A 25,682-nucleotide genomic window follows, 5' to 3' on the forward strand; every position below is an offset into this window, starting at 1 on the left:
ACAAACTTGTCAGAGATGACATCCCTGAGGCTCCTAACAGTACTTCTGAAGAGAAAATGTTTGACCTTTAAGTGGACCAGATTGCACTCAATGGCAGGTCTTTCAGAAAAATTTAGCTGGGAAGGACTTTATAAGACCACCCCGCTACAAAGTACACAAGCTGAATACTTTGCAACTTAATACATTTGTTTGCCAAACGGTATTTTTTACTCCTTTCCTTTTATTGTTCCCTTTCAAAGTATTCCAACCTGAAGAACAGCTAGGATGCTATTCTGCCTAAGAACTAAGAAATACAAATATCTGGTGGAAGATTGAAGTCCTCCTATAGGTGACATGTAATATCTCTTAAACAAAACACGACACTGCAAATGCTAATGATGGGAGTAGTGCCTAGTTCTGTGTTTAACATTGACACTCGAGGAAAATTATTTATAAATGTTATCTTAATTAAAAAGACTTCCCACCTCAATAGGCTGGTGCTTTGGGGTTAGTTCTCCTCATTTGTTTTGTTAAAAAGGCACCCACGCTGCCTGGCTCACTGATGGTCAGAAAACTGGGCAGTCATGTTATAGTGTTGCCTCTTGTGTACAACTCCAGCCAGGACTCCTGAAAGCCAGGAGCCAGATCGTCCACTACTCTGTAAATGAAGCTGCCTCCTCCACACTTCCCAGAACCAAGAGCAGCCACTCTCTGGATAAAGCGGAACCCATTGCCAATGGCATCAGGCCAAGGGAAGCTCCTACCACATCTACTGAGAAATGAAAAGGGATGGAGAGATAAGAAAGTTTAAGTAGTAGGGACTGAGGAGAAATGAGCCTGGGTTGGGAGTCCTGAATAACAGGGGAAGTGGGGAAGGAGAATGCTGGGCTGGGGAAGCTGGGCCCAGAATGAGTTAGAGGAGGAAATAAAGGGGTCCAAGCGCTAGAAGGGAACTGGACATGAACAGGTCATGTAAGTGGCTGCATGTGGAAGGAGGCCAAAGAGTCTTCAGGAGTAATGAATTGCAGGGAAAAGGGCTGAGAACTGATTTTGAAAACGGGTGGAAGGAAGGGGTTATTTTTGTATTTGCTTGAGGCTAAAGAGAATTGATTGCAAAGTTGGTGGGGAAATTCATTTGGAAAAATTATTGTAAGTGAAAGGAGGATGGAGAATTAATTTTATATGAAAGGAAATGGATTGGATGGGGAACTGAGAAAGAGAGCTCTCTCATGTGCTAGAGGAAGGTGGGGTAGCCTGTGTGATTGTGATTGACTGGATGAAAAAGGAAGTGTTTCATGAGATGGCCTCACTATTAACGGGTTTCAGAGTAACAGCCGTGTTAGTCTGTATTTGCAAAAAGAAAAGGAGTACTTGTGGCACCTTAGAGACTAACTAATTTATTTGAGCATCCGATGAACTGAGCTGTAGCTCACGAAAGCTTATGCTCAAATAAATTGGTTAGTCTCTAAGGTGCCACAAGTACTCCTTTTCTTTTCACTTTCTTTTCATTAACAGTTGCTCTACATTATGACAGTGCTTGGGACTCACTGCTCTAATGTACTATTCTATTGTCTTCCTGGGATATTAATTTTTTTTAAAAAGCTTCAAAAGAAAAATGCAGCAATCTAGTAACAAGACCCTTGCTGGAGCACAGTCCCCTTGTTTGGCAATCAGTATTTTTACATCTTTTGCTGTTTAATGTTCTCATAATCCTTGTATGTGCAATGGTTAGTACTTTCAAATGAGGCCATATTGTTTATATTGTGTTGTGGCTGACATGCCCTTCTAAGTATCTCTTTATTAACCTTAGATGTTGCCCTTTTGGAATTTGTACCATGTTTCATTATGTGTAAAGAATCTTTCAAAAAGCTTGGTTGTTAAAGGCTCCAGAGAGAGTCATGATGATATCCTTTTATTTAGTATTTATTTGTATCTGATTATAAAATAAAAGTTGAGGTGACAGGATAGAGGCTGAGGAGGTGTGTGAAACAGAAGTGCAAACGCAGGGATAGATACTATGGGCCAAAGTCAGCCCTCATGCAAGCAAGCTCCATTGAAGTCAGCTGTGTCACTTTCATTCCGATACCCACCTGCGGAAGTGAAGAAACAGATTGATAGAGCCAGAAGAGTTCCCAGAAGTCACCTACTACAGGACAGGCCTAACAAAGAAAATAACAGAACGCCACTAGCCGTCACCTTCAGCCCCCAACTAAAACCCCTCCAACGCATTATTAAGGATCTACAACCTATCCTGAAGGATGACCCAACACTCTCACAAATCTTGGGAGACAGGCCAGTCCTTGCCTACAGACAACCCCCCAACCTGAAGCGAATACTCACCAACAACCACATAACAGAACCACTAACCCAGGAACCTATCCTTGCAACAAAGCCCATTGCCAACTGTGCCCACATATCTATTCAGGGGACACCATCACAGGGCCTAATAACATCAGCCACACTATCAGAGGCTCGTTCACCTGCACATCCACCAATGTGATATATGCCATCATGTGCCAGCAATGCCCCTCTGCCATGTACATTGGTCAAACTGGACAGTCTCTACGTAAACGAATAAATGGACACAAATCAGATGTCAAGAATTATAACATTCATAAACCAGTCGGAGAACACTTCAATCTCTCTGGTCACGCAATCAGAGACATGAAGGTCGCTATCTTACAACAAAAAAACTTCAAATCCAGAGTCCAGCGAGAAACTGCTGAATTGGAATTCATTTGCAAATTGGATACTATTAATTTAGGCTTAAATAGAGACTGGGAGTGGCTAAGTCATTATGCAAGGTAGTCTATTTCCCCTTGTTTTTTCCTACCCCCCCCCCCCAGACGTTCTGGTTAAACTTGGATTTATGCTGGAAGTGGCCCACCTTGATTGTCATGCACATTGTGGGGAGAGTGGTCAGTTTGGATGAGCTATTGCCAGCAGGAGAGTGAGTTTGTGTGTGTGTGTGTGGGGGGGAGAACCTGGATTTGTGCTGGAAATGGCCCACCTTGATTATCATGCACATTGTAGGGAGAGTGGTCCCTTTGGATGAGCTATTACCAGCAGGAGAGTGAGTTTGTGTGTGTGTATGGGGGTGGGGGAGTGAGAAAACCTGTATTTGTGCTGGAAATGGCCCACCTTGATTTTCATGCAGGTTGTAAGGAGAGTGGTCACTTTGGATAGGCTATTACCAGCAGGAGAGTGAGTTTGTGTGTGTGGTTTTTGGAGGGGGGTGAGGGGGTGAGAGAACCTGGATTTCTGCAGGAAATGGCCTACCTTGATTATCATACACATTGTGAAGAGAGTGGTCACTTTGGATGGGCTATTACCAGCAAGAGAGTGAGTTTGTCTGTGGGGGGGCGGAGGGTGAGAAAACCTGGATTTGTCCTGGAAATGGCCCAACTTGATGATCACTTTAGATAAGCTATTACCAGCAGGAGAGTGGGGTGGGAGGAGGTATTGTTTCATGGTGTCTGTGTATATAATGTCTTCTGCAATTTCCACAGTATGCATCCGATGAAGTGAGCTGTAGCTCACGAAAGCTCATGCTCATATAAATTGGTTAGTCTCTAAGGTGCCACAAGTCCTCCTTTTCTTTTTGCGAATACAGACTAACACGGCTGTTACTCTGAAACGATTCCGATATATGTGTCTCAAGTTTGGGTATATTGTAATTGACTGTTCATCTAAAACTCTGTGACCTTTTGCTTTATCCAGCTGTGAAAATTGGGTCTAAGGAGGGGAGCCTGGTGTTTACTGAGTTTGACTTGCTCTGTTTTTGGAAAGGCCTTGTAGATGTATTTAATTAGCTTACATTTCTGAAGGGATCAAGCAGACACAAACAAGGGAATTGTTTCTTTAAACCCATGAAGCTGCACTGGGGGAGTTTTCTTGCACATTACATTGAGACTGATTGCACAGGTTACCCCCTGATACAATGTAGGGAAATGTAAAAATGTACTGCACAGCTAGGCCAATGTATCTCAGTCTTGATCTGTGCCATTCTTGGCATTCTAGCACTGACTTCTTCCAGGACAGATATTGCCAATTGTGCCACATTCTGTGTTGGTTTGTATTTTAAAAAAGCAAGAAGTAGAGGGTTACTGTTACTTGACTGATTAGTGCCACTTAAGAGGATGCTTTATACTGTATTTGGTTACAAAACTGAACAAACTTGAACTAAGTGTCCAGAAGCTGACCAGTCCTTGACTGAAATGAAGTGGGAGAAAAAATGGTTGTTTACCAAACAATTGATCTCAATTAACAGAATGTTGCTGTTGAAAGTAAAAATCTGTGGGAAATATGTTCCATTATTCTTTAGCCTGAGCACAATATATCAGTAAACTCTCTCAAGCAACTGATTCCTGATGGATTATACAGATGTCACTAACCTGGATGGTTCTTGTAATGGAAGATAAAACTCTGGAAATTATTTAAGTGATGGCTTTCACATCTCTGTTTTGGGCTGATGTGTTTATCTTTTAAGCACGGGATTTGAAGGTACTAATCCTCATTATAAAAAGCAACACTTTTTCCTATTCCAAATAATTGAAATTTTCTTCCCCTAAAAGTTCTAGCATATAGTCCTAAAAAGCCAAAGAAATTTACAAATTACAAAATATACATATAAAATTTTTTATTCTGGTATTATCTTAACTCATATTCCATTTGCTAAAAACAATCCCCTTCTATTTAACTTGAATTGGAAAATGAAGAGAATTGAGACATCATGTTTTATATGCTAACTTTGGGCTCAAATTTAATTATCCAGGTCATGAAAGTTTCATTTTGTGGTTTTTTTAGTATACTTGTCAGTTTTCATTATCACAATGAGTGCGCTAACATAAGATTTTTCAGAGTCTAAAAATATAAATAATAATAAAATAAATAGATATGCCTGTTCAAGAATTCCTGTTGCACTAGACACAGCTGTTGCAATGTGTTCTACAGGCTTTCCTCTCTAGAAAATTTAAGATGAATAAGGCTGCCTTTGCTGTTCAGCGGGACATTGTAAAATTTCAGTTGTTGTATAAAGTCCACGATACATACTTGAGGTGATATGAGTGAAGGGTACTCTATAATCTCTAATTCTGTTCAGTACTCAAGCTGCACATGATACGAAACCTACAACTGTAAGGTATGATTTTCACTAGAGTATCAGATGGTGTCATAGGATATTGCACGTTGCTTGGTTTCAGCAGGAATCTCTGAAGTCCATTGGTCTGGAAAGAAGTGGGCCAACTGCTGATTCACCAGCACCTTTTAGATGTTCTTCAAATGTCACCCATCCAGGGAAGGGATATCTCATTTCCAGGCCTCTTGTAAAGGAGAGAGCAAGTAAGAGAAAGTCAAGGTCTTTGAGGAAGAGGAAGATGACTGAGGATAGGGAGTCTTCGTTATAGCCCCAGTAGAGCTGGAAGTCCTTGGGATAAGCTAACAAACATTTTGAGGCTTTTTGGAGGAAGCAGTGTAGAGACAGAGCGCCTGTAGCTTCATAGACTTCCCAAATTAATACATAATAATTCCTTAGTAGTATACTAGAATCAACATTCTATAAATTATATGGGGGGAGGGGAGGAGTCTATTCACCATCAGAGAACTCTAGACTAATTCCTGTCCATGCTAGTTGCTGGATGCATTTTGACTCAAATCTTTCAGTATCCTAATTTGAGGTTTAGCCATGCTATACAGGCTGATGAAGACAAAAAGCATTTGCAGTAATATGTTTATGGTGTGATGCAGTGAAAATGCAGAAAGCAAGCTGTTAAAGAAGGGAGTTAATGCCATATGACATGCTTTCTTGGGCAACTTGAATACTGACACTGAGAGTGTTTGCAGAACCATTTAGGTTTGGAATCTCTTGATACAAAATATGGATCTGGATTTTGTAATCTGAAGTGTTCTTGAACACTGTGTGGTTTATTTGGAGTGTAGGGCACTTGAGATGCACCAAACAGAGCATTCCATCCTGTCTTAAAGAGCAAATGTGATTATTTTCCCTTGTACTCTGGAGATACCTTCAGAGAGTGGGGTAAGTCTGTTAAAAAGAAAGCCAAGTTGATCAATAATTTTTCCAGTTGACAAGCAATTTTGTAGGAAGGGACATTAGCTTAAATCATTCTACTGTAAAATTTAACGGTATAGGTTCCATACTGCTAAAGCAGATATTTGTAGGGATTAAAACAGACTTTTAAAAAGCAAAATTTCATTTGACATGATTACACTTTGTAGATTTTTTGTGACATTTTCTGTCAAATTCTCTGGTGCTGCTTTTATTCACTTTTTATTTCCGGTATTAATTAATTATCATGAGGGACTTATAGGTGTCATCTGATGCATTTGTATTGCAAAGTCACTCAGGAATCCCTAGTCACCACGCATCCTTGTCAGGCATCTAACACAAGCATAGGAAAGACGAAGGTAATACTCCATTCCCCATTTTGTCGGTCTTCTTGCCTCTCCCTCAGACCAATGGTTTTGGAATTGTTCTGCTGCTCTTGCATGCCAGGCCAGGGCGAAGCAGCAATGCCAACCACAATAATTTAATTAGCAATGCTGACAAATTAGCACCTCCTGTGAAGGGTTTTCTCTCTTTCCCTCAATTCCCGCCCCACCATCCCCCCAGCCAGAAGGGACTGATCTGACTGCTTTGGTGCTGATTCAGATTCTATTTGAGTGAGCTGATGGGGCTATGTGGCTTGTTACTCTGATGATCCCTTCTCTAGCAGTTAAGTTATTCACCAATGTTGCGGACCTTGACACTAATCCAGAGACTGTATTTTCAAAATCACGTTATCTCCTTGTATATGTCCAATTCTATAATGTGACTATGATGCAGAAAGTAGCATTTCATTGCACCCCGTACTGGCTTTCAGCCAAAGCTATTAAAAAATAAAGCAATAAATGTGGCATGAGGCTGTTGTATAAAAAGTGTGGTAAAACTTGTCAAATAAAATGCATGTATTCTGCGCTCTTCACTGAACAGTCTTGATTTACTATAAGTGGTTGTGAATCAAATAAGGAAAAATGCAGTGAACTTTTCAAAACCCCAAATACTTTAATACGAAATAATATATAATATGTATAGCTCTTGAGAGTATTAATGTTTAGAATTGTGGATTGTGAATGGATCCTGTTGTCTGTCTTATACAGAGCTCAATGCTGACAAAATACTTGTTTATAGTTGGGGCAAAGGAGTTTTCAGTGAGAGTAGTAATCACATCAGTGCTGCTGATTGTTTTGCTTGGTACGTTTTATAAAGAAATAGATACTGATGCACCTGTTGCATAGTTGCATACATATTTTTAAAAAACAAATGCAAAAGGAGGACCAGTGGTAAGATAATTGTACCCATAAAAAAGAAACCCAGTTTTTAAAGGTAACTGTCTCTGCATGTAAGGCTATGGGAACTTTATGGAGATTATGCTCTCAGACTCCAAGGGCAGGCTCTGGCTGGAATGTGTGAAATGGGGATGCAAGCAGGCATCTTAGTGGGACATTAGTCCTGGAAACTGTCTGCTCGGTCATCTCCAGGTTTGGCTGTTACATGTGCAAGAAGAAGGGCAGTTTAAAGGGGAAAAATGTCAGTCGGGAATGAATTGGGAAAGCCCCCAACTGCTGCTCCAACTATCCATATGCCTAAATTGCGATCCTAGTTGATGCACAACATGAGCCAGGTGGTAAATCCTCAGTCTCGTTTTTGTATTGTAGAATTGCGCAAGAAACATTCTGCTACTGTTTGGCTGGTTTCATCTTGCCATACAGTTTCATTCTTGTTTCATATTGAAAATTGGAATTTTGCAATTTAGAATAATGACATTAGCCTTTCCTTTAAGCTTGTGCGGGAATGCAATTTCAAAACATTTTTCTGGGATTTATCTACATGACTTACATTAATAAATTGAATAGTTGCTTGGAAAATTTGCCCCAAAACATACACTGATACTGTCTCAAAGTGGGGAAAAAAAGGTATTTTCTTTTTGTGTCCTGCCAGTACTCTTCTGCTTAACAAATATGTAACTGGTAGATGGAAACATGTAAGTGAAAACAGATGTGTTATGTAGGAAAGGAATGTAGTTCTTAGATTTGAGAGTCAGAATCATCTGTTGGATACTGCAAAATATAAAACATTAACTGACTAATTTTTAATAACATGTATTTTTGTCCCTATGCATTGCATAAAAGTTTGGTTTATGGAATATTTAATATTTCCTTTTATATTCAAGGTGCTGAAAAATGTTTCATAATAATTTAATTAAGTAGTGATGCAGTAGTTGTGCAGGCAAATGAGCGTTTGCCGGTAGTATTCTCATGTAGTCTAAGATGTTCGAACTTCTTTTGATTGAGAAGAAATATTGGTCAATTGAGGTAATTTCAAAGTGTCAGAGGATTTTTAACCTCAAACTGAACAGAGAAAGGAAAATGAATCTGTTTAATATCACCAAAAAGAGTGAAACTCTACCAATACACCTGCACCCCATAATAATCCACTTTAAGGTCAGTAGTGGATACGAACCAAGTTCTGCTGTTGGATTAGACCTGGACTGTCCTGGTGCAGACTACTACCAGCTGGTCTGTCTTGTCCCAGTCAGCAGATACCCAATTTATTTTGTACAGTTTAAGTTCAGTACTCCATGGTCAATATGTTGTCTTTAACTGTTGCTAATAACATAGCCTAGGACTGCGCAGCAAATTTGTTAAATAGGGTCACTCTTTACAGAGAGCCATCCCTCTCTTTTTAAAGTTGCTAGGTACAAAGATGTGAATACAATGATATTAGCCTCTGTTCTCAAGCTGATACTTATGGAGCTTTGGCTGTGAAATTGCCATTATTCAAATGAGTGATATCGGCCACTAATTTTAATAGGATTTGGTTTATTCATAAACCTTAGGGACAGGAGTTGTATACCTTGCAGCAGCAATGTTTGAAGATCTGCTATTGCTGCATAACAAAAATTCACAATAGGAATAGTAACTACTGCATAAGCCTGGAAAATTAAAACGTTAGTGGTGTATCTTAATTGTCCCCTCCTTCTTCCCCTGAACTGGTTTAAAGTTGAAATGTACTCAGGGTTATTTGGCACTCCCCCACCCCCATTTCAAAACAAATAGGATAAACAAATACCATGTTACAATAGGTAAACTGATCCTTTGGGATGGGGGATGTCCAGAAGGATTGCTCCCTTCGGGTATGTCTATACAGCAAACAAAACTCTGTGGCTGGCCCTTGCCAGCCAATTCTGGCTCCCAGTGTCAGGCTGTGGGGCTGTTTCATTGCTCTGGGACCCTACAGGGTCCTAGAACCAAGGCTGCAGCCTGAGCCCAGAAGTCTACACAGTAATGAAACAGCCTTGCAGCCTGAACCCTGTGAACCCAAGTCAGCTGGCACAGGCCAGTCGCTGGTTTTTCTTTGCTGTGTAGACATACCATTAATGTGCAGGATTGCACAGTTGCGTTAGGTGCATTATGGCTTTTTTGCCGTCCACTGTAGCAGCTATTGCTAGATGCTTGATGGTATCTGATGGTTTATTCCCAGTTTCCTTCAAATTTAATGATCAACATCAGTTATCAGAAAGGTATCTCTGTTTATAAATCACTAAAAATGGTCGCAGTATAGATTTAGGTACTGTATTTACAGTGATAACATCCGTTATTAGCATGGTTCTCAGCAACGAATATGGTACCATGAAATAAGATACAATGTGTGGCAATTATAGGCCAAATTCTCTTCTTATTTACACAAAAGCAAAAACAGTCCTGTGCAACTAATTGTCTTCCCATTGTGTTTGTCTGTTAACCAGATACAGTGTACGTTTCTCAGGCTGTTCCATTCATATAGTCCAGTGTTCATTCAGAAACATAACATTTCCTTTGGTTGATAGATTAAAGGGGGAAATGTGAAATTGTTTTGGGATGTGCAATACACTTGGAACAAAGCCTGTAAAGTTAATTTACGTTAGAAGCTTGTGAGACAATTTTAGATCACTTTAATTTCACTTCAAAAATAAAAAGATGCCATGTCTCAACTGTGCTTTCCTGAATAAATAATTTTTTAGAAGAACAAAAGACATAATACTTTTCTCAAGTTCAATGTAATCACTAAAGAAGAAATTGCAGTGAATGTTACAATTTTCTGTCAGTGTTCTAGTAAATTTGATACAATTTAAATTATGAGTTGATCATTAAAGAGTTTTCATTAATAATCTGAAATATTAATGAAGTAGCGTGTAGTATGGTATGTGATAGAATGAAAAAAACAGCAAGTAGGGTAGATTAAGCACTTTAAGGCTTTCTATTTGCTTTTCACATCCCCTTAGACCAGGTGTGACTAACAAAGTGAGTCTCAACAGAAGTTGACTCTGAGGTGCTCTTTGTAGATATAACAGAAAACATAAAGAACCAGGTGTTAAAGCAATGAAAAGGTAAACAGTAAGTCATTCTACAGGATGTTTAGCTGCTTAAACAGTTCAAAATCAGCACTGTGCTACTATGGAAACATTTGCAGAACTCAAAGAAATACTTCAATTTATTTGTGTCCTCTTTGGAAAAAAAAAACCTTACCTTTTGAATTCTCAGTGTTGGATTTGCTTATCTATTCTTTTTTAAAAGGATTTCCCAGAGATTGACAGGAAAAAGAGTATTTTGACTAAGAGTAGTGGAATTATCTTACAGGTTTTTGCTTTACCTGATGTCTCTTAATTAAGCAAATGCAATATTGTAATAACTGGCATTTAGCACAGAATTCTTCTGTGTGCCTTTAATATTTATTTTATGAAATGGCTTATCAACTGAATAGATTAGACTGGTTTACTTTGTATATTTTCATCTTACATTGCACATCTGTTAGTGTTGGTCTTTAACACTGCAACGGGAAATATTGCTAAATAAATATGAATGTACATAAGTGTGGAGGGAAATATTTTTTTCTTATGAAATGGGAAGTTAAAGCAAAAGAGTAGTTAATGGCTAGATATTTAAGCTGTAATTTGCAAACTGAGATGCCTAAAATATTAAACACCTTAAACCCCTAAAAGAAGGCTTGTTGTTTAGGGGCCTGCATAGAATCATCCAAGTTTCCAGATTATGAACAGAGTCCAAGGCCTACTTTTACATATGAAAGTACACATTGCTTTATATCTTGAAAATAGGGCTGTTGTGTTTTACACATGCAAATACACTTAGCTGGCTTCACAGGATACATCATACTGTGTATCTATGTACCTGCTGGGAGGAAGCAAATCCTAATGAGAAAATAATATTTTATAATGATGATTCATTACAAATGTTAAAATAAAGAATAAAGTTTATATTTAAGAAAGTCACTAACATACTGGACTAGTAATGAGCTACTTTCTACTTTTGTTTACAATTCAGAACCATTTTTATGCTGTCATTGAAGCATATGAAGAGAAGTATTTGCAGCATTATATTATGGTGATTATGTTAAAGCATCATAATACTTTTTGCTTAGACTATAGGCATAATAGTGTGAAATAGATTCAGGATTAGAGCTATACTGTGCAACTAAACTATTCTTCCTGTACTAAGATTAAAATGATACAGCTGCTGGTGTAACTCAAGCGTAAGTCAAAATTTAACATACTGTTTAATATTTTGGGAATGTCTGAATTAGGTTCAGTAAAAATGTAACTTGTTTGTGTGGAATTGAATGTAATTGTATCCTCTGTTAACATGAACGTTTATCAGTGAATTATTTAATTGCCTTTCCATTATTCATGTAGAAATATATAAATATTGCCTTGTTTGGGGTATGTGTGTACATGTGCATCTGTGTGTGCACACACACATGTATTCCCTCAATTTATAACAGGTTGTTTTGTAGGAATTATGAGGACAGACATACTTTCTGTACTAATGGAAACAACGTTTTGTTTCTGCTTTTTCCTTTGTAAACTCTGTATTTGAGTGGAAGAATTACAGGATTCAAAGGACTTTAGTTAGTGGAGCTTTCTTGAAATTGTCATTTCCCTAGGTTAATTTCACTACAAATCAGTCCCTGGAGATAATCAAAGAAGCATTTGTAGATTGCTAATCTTGAGTCTCATACTTAAATCTCTGTACAATGTGAAAATGACTCCATGTAAATAAACTGTAGGCACTTTTAAATAGAGATAAGCTAGCCACTGTCAGTTGTTTGTAAATAACTAGCTGATCAAGTTTTTCCTATTACTGTTTCATGTTTCAGAGTAGCAGCCGTGTTAGTCTGTATTTGCAAAAAGAAAAGTAGTATTTGTGGCACCTTAGGTGCTCAAATAAATTTGTTAGTCTCTAAGGTGCCACAAGTACTCCTTTTCTTTTTACTGTTTCATGTATGACTTTTCACATGTATGCCTGAAGCCAGCATATATAACTGCTAGTAACTGTTGTCATTAAATTTGAGTTGCTTGCAAGCTAAACAGCATACATGTTCTGCAGAATAATGCAGCTCTCGCTCCCCTTCTACTTATTGTATAATGATCCCGGACTTCAAAATGAGCTTTTGATTCAACCTCTTAATTCACAAACGTAGCCTAGGAAAGAAAGTTTGTTGACAATTTTGTGAAATTAGAGATTTACAGAAGTAGAAAAAGCAGCATTAGTAGAAGTATAGAAACATATTACTGTAAGTCATACCCTGTGTTTAGAATAGAAATGATATTGTCTTACCTTCATTAGCCACTGAGTGTTGTTTTCCATGAGGTTTTCAAGTAGTTGCAGTCTTTGTACTGAATCATCATAATCTAGTGGTGCATCCCTCTGCACTGCATTAGACACATAAGAGCTAGAAGAAGAGCGGCAGTTGTCCATCTCAGGCAATAGAAAGGTATAGCTGCATGACCCATGCTGAACCTGATACTGCTTCTTGCCGATAGTCTCCATGCTTTTACGAAAGGAGCTATACCCTGAAGCTAAAACAAGATTACAGCTCAAAATAAAGTAAACAGCCAGCCACATTTTAATTGCTATGATAACCCAGCAAATCTAAAATACTGAAGTATTTTATTTTCAGTATGCTTAACAAGAGTCCAGATTATCAAGTTGACCTGCCCTGAAATTCAGTGCTTTACTGTCATGTGTAAAGTACTCTGAATGAGGGCTTTTTTTTTTTACTTTCCCGTTGCAAACTTGGTAAAAAAAAAAGTGCTGTCTTCTCTCCGGCTGTGCCCTAAACTGTCAGATGCAATAGAGAAACAGTCCTGTCTCAGCTGCAAGTTCTGTGTTAGTTTTAAAACTAAGCTTTAATGTTTTCTTCTGCTTGCCTTTTGGCAAGATTTTACAGCTTCGGTATCTGAATCAATCACTTTCCTTTCCTTATATGATAAGTTGATAAGAGTAGCCAGACATGTGTAGCTAAACTGCTCCTCCCTCCTGGCTTATCCGTTATCTTCCTGTAGGGGGGGTCACTTGCAAGGCAGCACAAAGATCAGAGCATACTGCTGAATGCTGTATGGTATGCTGCACTAAATCTCTTGAAAAACTGATCAATTACAGGACCCCTGTGAATTTCTTAAGCACAACTCTAATTACGAATTTCCTAGACATCAGTTCTTATAGCCTCCAAGTATATTTTCAGCGTGAGCTTGTAAATTTTTTCTTGTGATCATTTTAAAATATGCACACAAAAGTTCCTTTGTTTGTTTGGTCCTCTTAAAGAAAAATTCTTTTGAACTAGGAGCACTTGTGGCACCTTAGAGACTAATCAATTTATTTGAGCATAAGCTTTCATGAGTTACAGCTCACATGCATCCGATGAAGTGAGCTGTAGCTCACGAAAGCTTATACTCAAATAAATTGGTTAGTCTAAGGTGCCACAAGAACTCCTTTTCTTTTTGCGAATACAGACTAACACGGCTGTTACTCTGAAACCGTTCTTTTGAACTGTTTCTCAGCCCAGCATTGCTTGGCTTATGTTTAATAGTTTGTATAAATAAGGAGGAAGACACTTTTCTAATCAGACAAAGGTAGGCTTCAGCTTATCCTTTCAGAAAGAAATCATGCTCTTTTTTTAAGAATTGAACCTTCAACTGAACATATTGTGCATAAATACATTCTACTGTAATTAGAATAGAATGATCTTTTATGTGAATCATGTAAAAAGTGAATAGGAAAGCTTGAAAACAGTTTTTTAAATGTCAGTCATGTTATTAACTGGCTATTTTAAATTATGTTCATTTTAAAAATATTCATCAATCAAAAGTCTCCCAGCTGGGCAAAAGGGGATAATGTTTCAAACAGAGTGGCAGTAGGAATTCCTCAATAAATGCAGGACTGGCTCTAGGCACCAGCAAAGCAAGCACGTGCTTGGGGCGGCACATTTCCAGGGGCGGCGTTCCGGCCACCCTTTTTTTTCTGGGCAGTTGTGTTCTCAGAGCTGTGCCGCTTAGATGAGGCAAGGAAGGGAAAGCCCCAGCCCCAGCCCCAGCCCCAGCCCCGGGATGCTGACCTGCCAGGGCCCAGCCGCTACCTGGGGAGGAGAGGGTGAGTCCTGCCGGGGAGCCAGGGCTGTGCTACCTCATCTGCGAGCCGGCTGCTGCGCTGCCTTGTGCCACCCCTTATATCAGGGCTTCTCTGCGCAGCCGGGCAGGGGAGGGGGTAAAGCCCCTGCAGGCGCTGGGAGAAGGTGACATCACTGCCTCCGCTTCCAGCGCCGCCTGCGAGCCCCAGCCCCACCTGAGCTTGGGGTGGCAAATTTTTTGTTTGGGGCGGCAAAAAACCTAGAGCCGGCTCTGAATAAATGACAAGGGAGTATAGGATTTGCTATATTAGATCATACTGGCCTAATATCACGCCTCTGGTTGTGGTCAATAGCGGTGGTGGAAGAAGAAGAAAAATACATCATGGAGCAATATTTAATAGTGCAGGTCTGTACATGGGGAGGACAGGGATTACTCTGTGTCCTCCAATGATCAACTAACTTCAGAAAGCATGAGACTACTAAACAGCTAAGAAAGACCAGGAAAGAGTTTGATTCCAATAAAATCTTGGAAAAATAAATTGTCTGCTGTAGAAAATACGCTCTGGAAACCATCATGCTGGGGAACTTGATTCTTGAGGAGAAATTGCCCTATAATTCCTTAGATCTGGACACAGAAACTGGACTTCTCTTATTAAATATTGCTTTTAATTTTAAGTGAATGTTGTGCTAAAGAAGGTTCCAAAATAATATGCACTGGAGACCAAAGTCCCCTATTTATCCATAGGACAAGCACTGTATATCATAAGAAGCGTCATTACAGGTTTCCCTATATATATATATATATATATATATATATATATATCTTTCTCTGCCAAAACACGTTAACACTGTTTTACTTTCTATGATATGGAAACTGTATAAAGGCTGTGAAAGCCAGTTGTAGGAATTAGGATCTCTACTTTGTTGCTCATTGGATGGTTGAGATGTCTTACTCCACCTTATGTTTTCATGACTGCCTTATCTAAAGACAGCCCAAAAAGTTGACTTCTGGAGAACTCCAAAGGGGACAAAATGTGCTTGATTTACATTTCAGCTGCATGAGATATAAAACAAATATATCAGATTTGCTTTCTGGGGAGTGTTTGTTTGCCAACGACCATGCTTTGGATCCCAGTACATTGAGGTGTTTGTCTGAAGCTTAAGACATGGTGAGGATATTTCCTGTACAATAAATCTAATAGTGAAACATTTGTTTTTGGCAAATAGAGAGAATGCATAGCCTGGTGTTGCTCTACCAAAACTAATAAATGTGACAGATACCCTGAAAGCTTGTTGATGCAGCCACAAAACTTTTCTGAAGAGAAGTTTCTACTTTTCAATCTATTGGTTTCTTTGAACAAAAATATCCTTCTGTTTGTACAACTGTTTCTTTCTCAAGGAATGAGACTACTTGTGGCAACCTTCAGGGAGTCTGCACAATCACATTTGTTCTCTTAGATTTTTTTAACATTTTTTGATGTCTAACCAGACAAAATTAGATTTATCGGGTCATTCGCATTATTAAAGTTGAGTTAAGTTGGATGCAGATATTCCTTTACATTTTTAAGGGATTTTTGCTTCACATTTTTACTTAGATGCTGTGTGACTGGCTTCTCCCCTGGAAGTATATCCAAAGCACTTACGAACCTTGATAACTTAGTTTAAAAATACTGAAGAGGAAAATATCTTGCATGAGGTTCTGCCTCTGTTTCATGCTCCAGTGCTGAAAGTTTCCTTTTTCTTAGTGAGGAATACTTGGAATATTTGTCTTACTTTTCTAACACTTTTTGGTGGGACCTGTGTGTGTTTTCATTCTTCAGTTTGACAATGAAGTGGAGGATAACATTTACCAGTGTGATCTGTTAAAGGTTTTCTTCTCAATTGCTAGAGCTGTGCTACCACCTTTATCTCAAGGAGACCGGGAGTTTGAGAAGTTGTCAGACAAGGAAGGGCCAAGAACCCTTTCCTGAGAGGATTTATAAAGTAGCTCTTGATCTGGAAAAACTCTTATGAGATGGCAGCTCTGATTTACTAAGGATGATGCATTCATCCCTCCACACACTGGTCGACTAAGTCACGGAGAACATATTTGCACTTCAGTTCATCTGGGTTTTTGAGGAGGGATCAAAGGGACTGGATGTGATCCAGCAGCCTCTCAATGCCAACTGGCAAGAGAGTTACAAGAATATTCTGATTCTGGTTCACCAAAGAATGTCATATGAGGTCTTAACTGAAAGCCAGCATCACACTGGTCATTAATATTGTTATGAAATGTACATACTGTGACAAAGCTCCAAGCCTTTATTGGTGGGTCCTGCACTTCCAGGCAGATTCAGTGCCCTCAGAAGCTCACTAAGACCCTCAATATGACATCCCTTTCCCAGCATAGCAGCAAAGGTCACAGCTTATTGAGCTACTTTCATCACAGGCCAGTATGGAAGGTGGAATACCCACAGTCTCTGTTGCTCCTTAGAGCTCAGTAGGCTCAGTTTGGCCTCCTGCCTGGACCAAGTCTGCTTCCCCTCTCAAGGGGATCTCTGTAGAGCATGGGGAAGGGGGGAACCCAGACCCGCCCTCCACTCTGGGTTCCAGCCCAGGGACCCTAATGGTAGCAGCTGTTGGAGGTTTTTCCCTTCACCAGTGATGCTGCTTCAATTCCCTGGGCCACTTCCCCATGGTCCCCTTTTCCCAAGCTTCGCACTTACCTCAGGATTCAGCAATGCTCCACTCCTCCAGCTCCCTTCACCTGGGCTTCTCAAGAAAGAGCTGGAAAGGAGAGCTTTAAAGCAGTATGAGTAGGACCTTAATTGGTTCCAGCTGTCTCCATTAGCCTAACGGCCTTAACTGACCTGTTGCCAGTTAATTGAGGTCAGGTGCCAGCATTCACCTAACGATCTTAACTGTTTAAATTGGCATCAGGTGTCTTGACTGGCCTGGAGTAGCTTTGTTTGGCTATCTAGGGAACCTGCTCATTCTGAGGCTGATATACAAGCTTCCGCTACTCTCTTATATCCTTGTGGTCTGAGTCCGTCACAGTACAGATACTATCTAGGAGTTATGTATATATGTTGAAAATGAAGTTTTAAATTCTGTATTATGGCAGAGATAACAGAGCTTTTCTGTCAGACAAAAGACGTTTATTCACCCCTCTCTCTGTCAGCATATAAATTAAGTATTACAAAGTCGGCAGAGAGGTGTAGAGTCAACAGGGAACAGCACAGAGGAAAAACAAGCAACGGGGTTGTACTGTCTCAGTACAGACTGAACTTTTTGGATGCAAGTATAAAGTAAAGAAGACACCCACTGATCCTGCACCTTAGAAAGTAAACAGGCAGTGCATTTACATTCATGAAAATGGGATCACAACCAGCCTTGGTTGAAGATGCTTCAAAAGGCGTTGGTGAGATAAACATCTTTAGACATGAGATTAGCCTGTTGAATTTAGTCTCTAGAAAATGTGCTATGAGTTTGTTTTAAATGATAACACAATATCTTGAATCATGAATCTTTTGGTAATAAACTTATCCTCGTTTTCGCTATAAATATATCTCAAAGTTGTGATATTAGGAAAGGTGCTGATGATCCTGAGTTAAATCATACAAGCTGGTATGTATACTGTTCCCTTGGGGACAGCAGACCTGGTATTTCTGTGAGTGTTCAGGGGATAAAGGGCTAGACACCAGAGGGGAATGCTTCAAATGAGCTCAAGGACTGGGGTTACACCTATTCTTAACTTTCAAGGCAAAGTTAGGGCTGGCACAGTCCAGTTGAGAGTGGTTGGATGGCTAACAGGCTGGTGATATTAGGGTGCTGACAGTTAAACACAAGCAAATCTCTCTTTCTCTCACTGAAGTCAAGGAAGTAACAAGATGAATCATAGTCATGGGTATCCTGAGAACCATCACACTGGAGTCCTGGCTTTTGAGGGTTGAACCTGCTTCTGTGTTGGGACTGCAGGAGTCTGAGAGGCTGTTTGAGGGTAGAGGGTCAAGAGCAAGATTGGAGTAGAAGGCCCTTGATATAGCTTGGACCTCCACAGGAAAGAAATCTAGTGGTTTGAATGTTGGAAAGATCAACCAATTTAGCATTTCTGTTGAATGTGTGGCTCCTAATTGCTGCAGTGGCATTCAGGAGTAGTGTGGAGAGTACAGAAATCTTTCTCCAGGAATGCTGGCTGGAACTCATGTGGAAGCAGTGGGCAAGTCAATAGCTTCCGAGCACAGCAGCCTCTTCTGAGATCTGTGGCTGGGTGCAATGTTGTGACTAACCTTCTGTTTGTGGAGGATTAGTTTAGTGCTCCTGCAAAAGGAGAGACTGCTCTTCTTTCCTGTCTGATACATGCTGTCCGGTGGTGAAGTAGATTGAATGTCCCCCTCAGATATCAGTGAGGACTTTGCTGTCTCGACATCTGTCTCAACTTACTCTCTACTTTGCTGCAAGGATCTTAGCCTTTCCCACCATGTGTAGGAAGCTGAAAGTGAGGCACCTTGCCAACAAAATGAGCATAACCTCTCTTTAACCCTATGTTGGAAAAAGTTGCTGCATTTGGCGCATTTTTTTGAACATTGTTTGCCCCTGTCATCCATTTGGGAGCAGCTTTCCCAGCAGAGGAGGGAAAGTTGTGCCTCGAAAGTAATTCCCTCCTGCAAAGCCAAACTAGCCATAGCTCAAGGGAATGGAAATGGGAAGAAGCTGAATTTGGAAAATTAGTGTGAAATGTTAGGAAAGTTTAAATAAATTTTTGTCCTCAAAAGTTCCGGTGAGGAGGAGAAATTCTGAATGCTGCATTGTTACTGTATCTCTGAGGAGTTAGAACACGTCTGGCTTCTCGCTTGGAGGGCAGGGCTTATTCCACAACTACTGAATGACAGGCTGATCTGCATCCTATCAACAGTGAGTGGGAACATCGCATTGTAAGATTGTCAGACATATTAAAGTAGGAGGATTCTGAATAACTTGGCACAGGGTTTTTTATATTTCAGTACAAAATTCAATAAAAAGTTTATTATATTTCATATTAGTTGTAGTTGCCTTTCAATATTTTTGTTACGTTACTCATTTTGGTCATCTCCCTTTGGTGGTGCTTTATAGATGGAGGGGCCTGTTTGAATGTACAGTACAATGTATTATCCAAACTGAAATTGTGATGCTTAGTCTGCAATTTCCTGATTGCCTTTTAGTTAAGTGAATAGAGTGTTTGACATAAAATAGCAAATACTGCCCAGTATATTTAAAGTAAAAATTAGATATTTCCCCCTTTAAAAAAAAAGCCATTCACTTTAGAGAACTCACCTTATAAAAAGGAGTGAAATGTATATTTTGCCATAATTAAGCATTTAAACCTTTTTGCCAGATGTGCTTCAGGCAATTTCCTTTCTTGGGAAACAGTAATTTCCCTTACTCAACCAGTTCTGTTTTTATTTCTTACAGTATATGAGTATGCTGCATTAAAAGCAAGACCACTAATATTATCTTTCCAATTATCATTTTACATACAGCTGCACAGCTTCTGTTTGACAGGCAAATAGAGAGGCACTTCTGTGAGATCTTTGATACTAAAGGAAGCATAAAAGTTTGTGAAGTAATATAAGAAAATGTTGACTCGGTCTTAGTCTCTATTTGCAGATTTTTTTCCTCCATCTCATTTTAAGGTTGTTAATTTTGTAGGAGAGTGAATTGTCATTTTAATGCTTTTTTTATTCACGTTTTTTGCAGTGAGACTAAATCTGAGGGACAGAATAAGAAGCCAGGCTATGATAATGAGGCACAAGTGCTATTTGATTCACTATTATAGTAATATTTAACACTCCTGAATAATTTAAAGAATTGTTGTAATATGAGAGAATTAAACTTCAAAATAAAGTTCTAGATCCAAATAAGAGATCTGAAATCTTGTCATAAATTTTAAAATCATAAAAACCTTTTTGTAGATTGCTGGTACCTGAATTTTTGCCATTTTGATACTTTTCTGCTCATCTTTGACTCTTGGGTCCTTTTAATATTATTAGTCTATAATAATTTCATTTGATGACTCCAAAATATTTTCTTTCCTTCATTTTTTTGGAATGTTTCTCAGAAACAAATGAAAACAAGGACAAGATTAATAAAATCACAAAATTATAAACAGTAAAAGGGTTTTGAATACTAACTACTAATCATGCCATCTAGTCTGCAGTCTTATTTTTTTTCCCCCTAGGAGAAAGGAATGACAAATATTTTGTTGCAATGAGCTGAAATTAATGAATGTATTTTCTTCGTGACCCATAGTTAAATCAAGCCAACTCTAAATCCTTTCTGAAGTAAGCAGTAACTTCCTATCAGTTTATCTAGGTTTTTATACCATGCCCATCACCTTATTATCCGAGCTTATCAATGTAGGATGTACTTGTATGTGTATTTCCTATGAAATTTGCTAAACTTATTGTGCAAAACAATGAGCTTATTTTAAAAAGCCAAGACATTCTGAATAACTTTAAGTTTACTGCAACCCGTCTCTTTTAAGCATATAAATAAGAAGTAATTTTTTTCAAATAAGTTTATTCTGGAAAATTATTTAGAAATGTATATTGTGCCAGTCTCAAATTGGTCGTATTGTATTGATGTAATGCCATGGAGAATTAGTTACAAAAGAGAGTAACAAAATCACTCTTTGTTCTTGACTCATCTGAGTGACTCACATGTCCTCAGTACCTGACATCTATTTATTGCCACATTTTACTCTCCCTCTTCAGACAGAATCTTACCGAGTTTTTCGAAGACCTTAACAGTCTTCTTCCTTCATAAAATCATAGTGCTGGAGGGGACCTTGAGAGGTCATCAATTCCAGCCCTCTGCAGTGAGGCAGGACCAAGTAAATCTAGACCATCCCTGAAAGTGTTTGTGCAATTGGTTCTTAAAAACCTCCAATTATGGGGATTCCACAACCTCCTCTGAAAGCCTATTCCAGAATGTAACTAACCTTTATAGTATAAAGGATTTTTCTAACATCTAACCTAAAATCTCCCTTACTGCAGATTAAGCTCTTTACTTCTTCCCCAACTGTGATGGTTCTCAGGGTACCTAGGACTGAGAGTCACCTTATTATACCAATGTCTCCAGCATCTGAGAGACTTGTTTGTGTTTAACTGGGTGTCAGACCGCTGACACTACTAGCCTGTTAGCCTTCCAAGCACTCTCTTCTGGGTACTGTCAGCCCTAACTTTGCCATGCAGGTTAACAATAAGTGCACCCCAATCCCTGAGTCCCTTTGAAGCATTCCTCTGCTTCAAAGTATCTTCTCCACTGAACACTCACAGAAATACCACGTCTGCTATCCCCCAGGGAATAGTATACACACCAACTTGTGTGATGTCACTGAAACCATGTACAAATAAGTGGTAATAGGTAGCCAAGCCTATGAAAGATTTGCCTTGCTTTTTAGTTTAGGGGGGAAAGGCCAGTTAGCAATAGATTTGTACTTTCAAGGGATCAGGAGAAATTTGGCCACCACCTACCTACCTAAAAAAGACCTTTTGGCTCCTTCTAGTTTACATTTTGGCACTTTTCCAGTGAGACCCGCATCTTTGAGTCTTGTCAGCACTGTTCCCAAGTGTTTTTTATGATCTGACCAAGAATTGCTAAATATTGCAATGTCGTCAATATAAGCCTGTGCAAAGTCTTGTAACTTTTTAACACTTGATTAAAGAGCCTTTGAAAGGTGGCTCCTGCATTAATCAAAAGGTAACACATTCAACTCATAAAATCCCAAATCAGTAATGAACGTGGATTATTTTTCTGTACTGTCTAAAAGGATTTTCTAGTATCCCTTCATGACGTTTAGAGTAATTAGATATTTCCCCTAGCCTAAAGTATCTAACATGCCATCAGTTCTGAGCATCGGATATGCATCAGGTACTGTGACAGTATTAAGTTTTCTGTAATCAACACACAACCTTATATTCCTATCCTTCTTAGGAACCATAACAACCAGTGAGACCCAAGGACTGTCTGACTCTTTAACTATCTCCATTCCAGCATACTTTGTATTTCCTTATTAAATTTATTCACATCTTTCCCAAAGTGTGGCACCCAGAATTGGACACAGTACTCCAGCTGCAGTCTCAACAGTGCTGAGTAGAGTGGGACAGTTACCTCTCATGTCTTAAATACAACATTCCTATTAATATCCCCAGAATGATATTAGCCTTTTGTGCAACTGCATCACATTAACTCATTTGTGTGATACACTACAACCCCCAGATTCTTTTCAGCATGACTGTCACTTAGCCAATTATTCCTTATTTTGTAGCTGTACATTTAATTTTTCCTTCTCAAGAATAGTACTTTTCACTTGTATTTATTAAATTTCATATTGTTTTTAAACCAATTCTCTAATCTGTCAAGATCATTTTCAGTTCTAATCTTGTCTTCCAAACTGCTTGCAACCCCTCCCAGCATGGTGTCATCTTCAAATTTTACAAGCATACTCTCCAGTCAAGTTGAAATAACATTAAATAACATAAACAACTCATTAATGAAAATATTGAATAGTACCAGACCCAGGACTGACCCCTGCAGACCTCACTAGATATGCCCTCCAAATTTGACAGCAAACCATTGATAACTTTGAGTACAGCCTTTCAATCAGTTGTGCATCCACTTTATAGTAATTTCATCTAGACTACATTTCCCTAAATTGACTATTAGAATGTCATGTGGGATCTTCAAATTCCTTACTAATATCAAAATATATCAGGTCTACTGCTCTCCTCTCTTCCCCCATCCACCAGGCCAATAATACTGTCAAAGAAGGAAACTGGATTGCTTTGGCATGGTTTTTTCTTGATAGATCCATGCTGGCTATTCCTTATAACCCTGGTATCATCTAGGTGCTTAAAAATTTATTGTGTAATAATTTGTTCCAGTATCTTTTCAGGTATTGAACTTAGGCTGACTGATCTATAATACCACAGGTCCTCTTTGTTCCCTTTTTTAAAGATAGGTACTATACTTACCCTTCTCCAGTCCCCTGGGACCTCGCCCATCCTCCTTGAGTTCTCGAAGGTAATTGCTAATGGTTCCAAGATTGCTTCAGCTAGTTCCTTAGGTTCCCTAGACTGAAGCAGAATAGGCGTTAAACACCTCAGCTTCTTGATATCATCAGTTATTAGCTCTCCTTCCCTGCTAAGTAGAGGGCCTCCGCTTTGTTTCATCTTTTTCTTGCTTCTAATGTATTTAAAGAATCTCCTCTTATTGCCTTTTATGTCCTTTGCTAGGTGTAACTCATTTTGTGTCTCAGCCTTTCTAATTTTGTACCTACATGCTTGTGATATTCTTTTGTACTCCTCCATTGCAAGTCATCCATGTTATCAGAGGAGTGCTTTTTGATTTTCAGGTCATTAAATTCTTCCTGATGGATATTAGACACTTCCCTCCCTCCTTCTTTGCATTGGGATAGTTTGCAATTGTGCCTTTAATATTGTCTCCTTGAGAAACTGTTAATCCTCCTGAATTCCCTTATACCTTAGATTTTCTTCCCATGGGACCTCATCTACCAGTTCTCTCTAATGTCCTCCTAACTTTCTTCTCTGCGTCTAAAACTGGAGCCTCTCACCTGCTTTCTTCTCTTAATCTCTTCAAATGCACTGTGACCCCATTCCTTCCTGAATTAACCTTTGACTGGTTGCTTCCTCTCTACATAGAATATGCTCTGATCTCCCCCATCCTCAAAGAAAAATGTCCCTTGATTCCCAGTTGCCTCTCCTGTGGGATTTTGTCTTTTTTATTTATTTATTTTTTTAATTTTTGGCGGGGGAGTCAAGTGTAAAATTAGTTGAATATGAAAGAGTCCTGAATGCTGTTGGAAAATAGGAAAACAGCTATGCTCAAAGAAGAAAGTTTATTATGCTTAATAACTTGTTTAAAGCAATGCCTTTTAAAAAATGGTTTAGGCATTAGACAGTAATCCAGCCTTCCAAACACCCTTAGCCCTTCTGATTTAAGCCTCTCCTCTGCTCCACAGCCATTCATATGTTAGTGATAGACTCTCTGATCTAATAATGGTATACTTATTAATAGCATGTCTTACTTCCCAAGAACATGTTATTTCAACTTAAGATTCAGAACTCAAAGAAAAATTTATGTCAAAGAGAGAATGAAAAGGAAGTGAGAAATTGTGCAAGAGGAATAAACAAAGGTTTCAGGGAGAGGACATTTATGGCACCAGTAAGGTACCGAGTTCCTGACATCTGTTTCCCTCAAGAAAAAAGTACAGTACATGTGTTAACCTTTTTTTAAGAGTGCAAGCAGAATATTGCAGAGAGAGGTTTTCATGTATTCATACTTGTTGCGGTATATTTGGCTACACATTTGTAATGAGTAGAGCCACTGTAAACTAGACTTGTCTTCACGAAAGATGATTCTTTGTCTTCCTCTCTACTAAAGAACATGGTCAGGTGACTCATAAACAAAAAAACCCAACCAAACAAACAAAAAACCTGAGCTCTTGCATGTGCCCTTCTAGCTCGAAAGCAGCAGCTAATGATTACCATCATCATTATTATTGGCTTACAAACAAGAAAATAAACAAATATGTTACAAAGACTTCCAAATAAGGTTAGGGCCAAAATGTAAGATTTTATGCTTATTTTTTTAAAGGTAAGAGTGTTAGGAATGAGAGGCTTTCCCAGTTCTAATGTAAATAGAAACATTGACTTTTTTTTTCAGTATTTCTCTTAAGATTGGCTGTGAGCATTTCCCTGGGGTATGGTGAACTGAAACAAAATAACAGCAATGTGTTAGTAACTAGGAGGAGAGGAGGTGAGACATTGTGTTAAGGCTAAGGAATCCCTTGCCTGGGGAGACACTATTACCATTTCTTCTCCATTATTATGTCCTAGTGATTTATCTGTCCCTATAATACAAGTACAAGAAGGCACCTGATGACAATAAAATGGAGCACATTATAAATAGTTAAAGGGAAATCCTTTTTTTATGCAACACAAATTTTTGATGGTCAAAACCACGTTTTTCTATGATCCTTTCAGATCTCATATCTAAGCAACATCCGGTGAAGTGCTGGATGAAGTGATAGTGATTTTGGAAGCTGGCACAATTTTCTCTGAAACAGTATTGAAGCAATGCCTCAGCGCATTTGTACACACCAGCATGGCTGGAGTTGAGATGCCATGTTTCAGATGAGGTACAAAACTGAAATTTTACTATTTCTGGTATTAAAGCTACCATGGCAATTTAATTTAAGAAATTA

General features: G+C 38.9%; 2 protein-coding genes across 4 annotated transcripts in view; one reads left to right on the forward strand and one right to left on the reverse strand.

The window, feature by feature from the left end:
- Window positions 1–13,363, reverse strand: part of ANGPT2 (angiopoietin 2) — a 78,190-nt gene extending 64,827 nt beyond the window's left edge. Inside the window, exon 1 of one of the 2 annotated variants that reach the window (XM_074947795.1) lies at window positions 12,649–13,363. In XM_074947795.1, the coding sequence (XP_074803896.1) occupies window positions 12,649–12,936 (288 nt within the window). In that variant the 5' untranslated portion in view covers window positions 12,937–13,363. The remainder of the gene's footprint in view (window positions 1–12,648) is intronic. The other variant, XM_074947794.1, reaches the window with a different exon arrangement.
- MCPH1 (microcephalin 1) overlaps window positions 1–25,682 on the forward strand; it is a 235,243-nt gene that overhangs the window by 170,352 nt on the left and 39,209 nt on the right. The gene's annotated exons all lie outside the window — the stretch shown is intronic.

This window comes from Natator depressus, chromosome 3 (assembly GCF_965152275.1).
Source record: "Natator depressus isolate rNatDep1 chromosome 3, rNatDep2.hap1, whole genome shotgun sequence".
Classification (NCBI taxonomy): domain Eukaryota; kingdom Metazoa; phylum Chordata; order Testudines; family Cheloniidae; genus Natator; species Natator depressus.